The sequence below is a fragment of the Melozone crissalis genome, unplaced genomic scaffold (assembly GCF_028551555.1).
Source record: "Melozone crissalis strain CALT ecotype California unplaced genomic scaffold, PUWL_Pcris_2 ptg000002l_1, whole genome shotgun sequence".
In the NCBI taxonomy this organism is placed as follows: domain Eukaryota; kingdom Metazoa; phylum Chordata; class Aves; order Passeriformes; family Passerellidae; genus Melozone; species Melozone crissalis.
Genome location: NW_026535780.1, coordinates 16,707,387 through 16,713,386, shown reverse-complemented (window position 1 = coordinate 16,713,386; position 6,000 = coordinate 16,707,387). Strand labels below are relative to the sequence as shown.

General features: G+C 40.9%; 1 protein-coding gene across 1 annotated transcript in view; it reads left to right on the top strand.

Moving 5' to 3' along the window:
• The first annotated feature begins 4,215 nt into the window (after positions 1–4,215).
• Positions 4,216–6,000, top strand: part of ENPP2 (ectonucleotide pyrophosphatase/phosphodiesterase 2) — a 71,551-nt gene continuing 69,766 nt past the window's right edge. Inside the window, exon 1 of the mRNA XM_054293995.1 lies at positions 4,216–4,246. Coding sequence (XP_054149970.1) covers positions 4,226–4,246 — 21 coding nt within the window. The 5' untranslated portion in view covers positions 4,216–4,225. The remainder of the gene's footprint in view (positions 4,247–6,000) is intronic.

Genomic DNA, 6,000 nt, shown 5'->3' with positions numbered 1-6,000 from the left:
TATTTCTGCACAGTTCTGGCCACATAAGCTATTTCTTCATGCTCAGATCTGCTTGCTGGAGGTGAAACTGAGCCGGGTCATTGGAGCTGCAGAGAAACTCATAATGAAACAAAATCGCATGGGGTTGTGCTTTGCAGGGGGTGCATGGCTGGATTAGGCAGCACACTAAGTAGTCCCTCGGGATATTTTTCAACTGCAATGCAAGCTCAGTGATCAAATATGGAACAGATTAACAGGAGGAGGGGTTGTATATTTCTTGTAAGTCACAATCTTCTTTTATTCATGACTATCTGCAGTGCGATTTTTTTGAAGCACTGGTTTTTATGGTTGATTTTAGTGCTGTAATACCCATGGCATATCAAGCTGCCAATATAATTTTCTAATGAATTTATTTGCATTAATACTGTTTAAAATGAGTGCAGTAAGTGCAGAGATTAAAAGAAGTTATGTTTAAAAGGTCTTTGTTTCTAACTGTCTGGCTTATCTGTAAACACAGTTTTTAAAAATAGGATCTTAATGTTAGCTCCATATATATCCATGTATAGGTTGCTCAATGTGTGGCCTGATTTAATTATGTAGCTGCTCCCTCTGATTGCATGAGATCAAGAGATGTTCAGATTTCTGATTCTGAGGAGAACAGCTTCTTTAAAGCTGAGCTTGTACAATCTTTTCTCCTATGTGTTCTGAATATTGAAAAATAAATAATATTTTTTATCCTTTTCATTAAACCTTAGCTACACATGAAAGCATGAGCCTATGCCCCTTATAGTGAGTACTCTATACTCCCCTCAATGCATTTGTTGTAAAATCAAATTCCTGAATACTGATATCCGAACCCAGTGTACCAGGGAAGTTACCACTTTTGTTTTCATTATTTTGGATGTTTTGCATGATCAAAATAGGACCTTGGTATCTGACATGTTTTACTTGCAGCTATACCTGTGCAAGTGCCGCCCTGCCCTGATCTAAGCAACTTGTGCGCCTTGCTGCTGCCTAGAGCCAGGTCCAGAAGGCAGATCCAATGTCTCTGATCAGAGCTCACTGAGGGTTTGCTGCAGCAGAGGCTCTTTGGTATTTTCACAAGGGCATGTAGTGGTAGGGCAAGGAGAAATGGCTTCAAACTGAAAGAGGGCAGGTGCAGATTGGATATTAGGAAGGAATTTCTCATTAGATGAGTTTTAAAGTCCCTTCTGGCCTAAACCATTCTATGATTCTGTGAAAATGAAGTGATGGCCCCAGCCTGTAAAAGAGAGGTGGTGGCACTGCACAGATCACCTTTTAGGGATGCTAAATAACTCCTTATACATACACATTTCAAAATTTTGTGGGTTTGGGTAGTAATCCATTCCCAAAGCCCTTCAGGGCAGGCAATGGCTTCCACTTCCATTAGTGTGTGTCCCTCTGCCCCAGGTCACTGCTCCTGCATGAACTGAGGTAGTTAATTCTGGGGAAGCAGAACCTAAAGCAATACCCACTGCTCCCCATGACACCGAGGGACAGCAGCATCTGTTTTGCTAAATAGCCTGAATGTGTTTATACAGAGTGAGAGTTGCCCAAGATTTATTTTAATTGAGTATGACTCAAAAGTGAGTAGCTGTATGACCGAGAATGTTGTGGTGTTAAACTGATGTAAAGATTGACCAAAATATTTTTAGAGTGCAATGAATATATTGGGAAATGCTAAATCTTGCCAGTTCCTGCAAACCATGCTGGATTGAGACTAAGTAGGGAAGCTTGTGCTTGTCTTCAAATACAGGTATATATTAACTCTGTAAATGTCGAGAAATAATTTAATTTATAATGTAGACATGTCTTTATTCAATAGAACACTTCTAACACTAAGTTTAAGCACCTCTGCTGTAGAATAGATTCGTTTTCATGTTGTAACAAATAATGAAAAGTGATAAGCTAAAATCAAATTAAAAAAAAGGAAAATTATATTTAAGTGAGATGGAGTTAAAAGGCTGTCAATGGCATGGCAGGCTGCACATTAGCTTCTAAGGCAAGTGAGATGCATCTTTTTTCACATGAAATTCAAGCAAGTATAGGGAGCACAGTGTTGGGAACAGTCTCCTATGTATGAGGCAGAGATATGTGCATTTGCTACTTTGTTTCTTCTTCTCTGGTACTTTTTTGCTCCCTTTGCTCAGATATTTTGTGTTTAGATATTGCAGAATATATGTATATATTAATTTCCTTGCATTCATTACTTGTAGTACTCTAACTGGATTTGTATCTAAAATTCTTTCCAATTTTAATATTCCTCAAACACTTGAAACTGTCTGCTTCTGTGTTCTCTGTGCATTATCACATACTCTGTGCTGTCTTTCCAACAGACACCCTGTTTATCACAGGACCTATGCAATAGCTCCTCAAAGCTTTGATTTTATCCTCCTTCTCAATGTTCCCTCTCTTAAAAGACTGATGTTGAAGGAAGGGGCTGTAGGGAACAGGGAGGATGGTTGGGAAGATTTCACAGTGGCGTTTGGGGTTTTTTGGGGAGTGGGCTGAGATTTATTTCAGCACAAGAAATTTGCTTTCCCAGCATGCTCAACACCACACTTGTTATGGGAGAGACGCAGGCTCTGTGTGCAACTGTGCTGAGGGAGTGGTGTGTGAAAGACAGCCATGACCACACTCCTGGACCTGGCTGAGACTGTGAGCACCTTTTAAAACTCCTTTCCTTTGAAATAAACCTGCTGTTTTAATTCACAAATTTCTGTTGTGACCCATGGTCAGTGAGGGCCTCAAAGTCACCCAGAGAAGATGATCTCCAGAGAGCTCAACCATTGAGTGTGAGCAAGTTGCACACAGTGCTCAGCATACACATAGATCTCTTAAAGATCTATAACTTGACAAAATTTGTATGGAATTTGGTAGCAATAAATGAATATATTCATTTGACAAAGGCCATTCTTGGGCCCCAAAATCTGGTCTGTTGCTCCAGGGTATGTAAGCCTGAGATCTGTTTATGGACAGGACAGATAATTTTGGTTAACATTTGTACAGAAAAGAACACATTCTTTGTTTTAATCTCAAAAATGTTCAGTGTATTTTGCTGCAAACTAAAAATAGATTAAAAACTCCCAACTCTTTTCAGCACAAAATATCAGTGCAAATATAAATTTGTCAGAGCAATAAACAGCAAAAATCAAGGTCTTATAAAGGAAAATTTGGCTAACCTCAGAGTCACACTGCTATTAACTTTCCCTGTAACCTAACAAATAATCACTCTCAGGGCCCATCACTTCACCTGCAGCATTCATTGCCATATCCCAAGGTAAAGGTAATAAATTCTGTCTTCACACCTACACCTCCAGCCCAGCTAGCATGATATTTGGACTTCATGCATACTGTGTATTGACAGCCACTATTTCAAACTCATTCAAGTAAGAAGCCTTCAAAATACTTAAAAATCATAGTTAAATTAAACAATTTTTAAATACATATATTCATAATAAATTTATTTACTAAAATTTAATAAATTTGATTTAATAAAAGCCACTCCAATACATTAAAAACCCAAAGGCTCTACTGTTGTTATCTTGATGCACAAATTTAAAATTATATGTAATCTAGCAGAGGTGGCCTGAGCTTGGATGTGTTTGGAAGTGCTAGTCAGTGGAGGCTGGCTCAAGGCATGGGATTGGAAATTGGGGTGCTCTGCTTTTGGGGTACTCTGTAGTTAAAATCCTAAAAGCAGAAAAGGAGCTCCAGATAGCAGATCCTGGGGAAGGACTTTGGAAAGTGAAGAAAGGAATCTTATCCATTACTGAATAGCTCTATTAAATTATGAGAAAAAGCTCAGCACCACCTTGTTATCTGCACATGACCTCTTCTGAGGCATCTGTGGCACAAAATAAAATAGGAAAAAAGAAGGACAGATTAAGCAAGAGCCCGAGAGTTCTGCATTTGAAAGCAGAGCTTCAGGACAGGGACACTTTCCAAAGAACCATTTCAGGCAAAGGTCACATGTATGCATATAAAATCATTCCTGAAAGCAGCGCCTTTGTCCCCCAGCTATCTCCCAATGGAGCCATTGTGCTGCCGGGGCAGCTGGCACCCTGATTCAGCCACGCCGCCGCGGGGCCGGGCCGCGGGGCACCCCCGGAGCCCGCCCGGCCCGGGCAGCCCGCGACCTCCCCGGGACATTCCCGGCCCCGCGCATCTGCCGGAGCCGCTCCGGAGCCAGCGCCGAGCGCAGCTTCCGCGCCGAGCTTCTGCCATGGAGAGAAAAGACCCGCTGGTACGGTAGGAGCACCTGCACTCCCCTTCTGCCCTGCGTGTTTTCCTGGCTTGCCAGTAGCCTTAAAAAAATAATATAAATAAAAGCTGACAAGCAAAGTCAGCTAATGAAGTAGCATGAATGTGGTTTTGCAGAATGCAACTCGGATTGGGATTTGGCAAGCAGGAAGTCCTTCCAAAATGCATTCAGGGGTGATGTTGAAAGTCCCCTGGTTTATAATAAAAGAGAAAATATAATATAATGCACAGAGAAGAAAATGTATTTTGGAAACCATAGTAGTTCTTGTGTCGCTTGTTTTGCCTCCTGAAGAGATCTCCTCTCTTAAGCTATTTAATATAAACTGCTTTTCATATATATTCTTACCTTATAGCAATATCAAAATTGGCATCCAGCACAGACATGAGCAAAGTATCTTGTGTTTTGTTTATATTTACCTCCTACAGTATTAATATTATGCAAGTACATAAATATGAGTTTAGAACTGCTCCATCACTTGGCTTTTGATTTATATTAAAATTTCCAGTGTCTGGAGCTTCACTGGTAAAGTTCTGGGCTTGAAGGCAATCTTTCTCAATAAAGTTCCTGTTAAGGGTACCTCTCCCTAAGCCTTTTTCTCCAGGGGAACTATATGGATTCCTTTAAGCAAGGTAGTAACACTTCAGGTATCTGTATTTTTTTTCCCATAACTCCCTATGCCACAACTGTAAAGTGCTGATTAGAGAGATAAATTGGATAAGGAGCAATGAAACACTGCATGCCTCATAGTTCCTCTACTCATAATGGACTCACGATCATTTTGATTATTCTGATTTTGAAGTATTAGTCTTGGGTCCTTCTTTCAAGTTTCTTTTGCTTCTGATTTGCTTACATTTTGATTGTAATTTGCTTCTAATTTCTGTTGATCTATCCAAGCTTCCTGTCAGCATGTGTCAGTGCTGTGCACCCTGCTTCTTATTGCCACCACATCTGTGATGGAAACTCTGAGCTCTGCAAGTGGAATTGGGACACTGACTTGTCCATGAAAAACAAAACAGGGAATTAGGGCATTTCAAAGGTGTCGGTTCTACCTGAAGTTTAAAGGAATGCTCCAGGTCCCCACTGGGCCTGTGAGGAGGTGGGTGGAAGCTGGCAGAGAGCAGTGGCTGTGCCTGGTGGATAGGGAGAGATACTGGGGGGTTGCCTGTACCTAAAAGAAAGCAAAGGTGACTGTGCCCCTAAGATTGGTTGCCCACAGAAGACCTGTTGTACCTGTTAAGGGACAGATAGAAACATTTGTAGATTACAAGCTTTTCATGAAGTGCAAGGCTGGGGAATGTTTCCTCCTAGGAGGCTGGCCTGTATAAGATGTTAAGAAAACAAAATAGTGCTCCATTTCTCTAGTAATATTTATTCTACAAAATCTTAGCTTATTTCAGAGGTTGTAATATGAAGGTTAAACTATAAGTTTAATGTCACTGCAGCAAGGAGGTTTCCAATTATTCATCAAAGGTGCCAGCTGAGTTTGAATGCCAGACAGCTGAAGATATGTTAGTTTCATTCTTGAAAGCTGGAGCTGTTCATAGCAGTGCCTGCACTGCAGCCTTTACCAAAGGATGCCAAATTAATCCTTTGACATTAGCTGAACTGGAAGTGGAGGTAATGAATATTTGTGAGAGATGAATGAAGTGGTGCATGAGACTGCTCCTGGCAGTGCTGGGGCTAGCAGCAGCTTGTCCGAATGCCTGTGTGCTGTTTGTGCTCATTTATGGTACTTC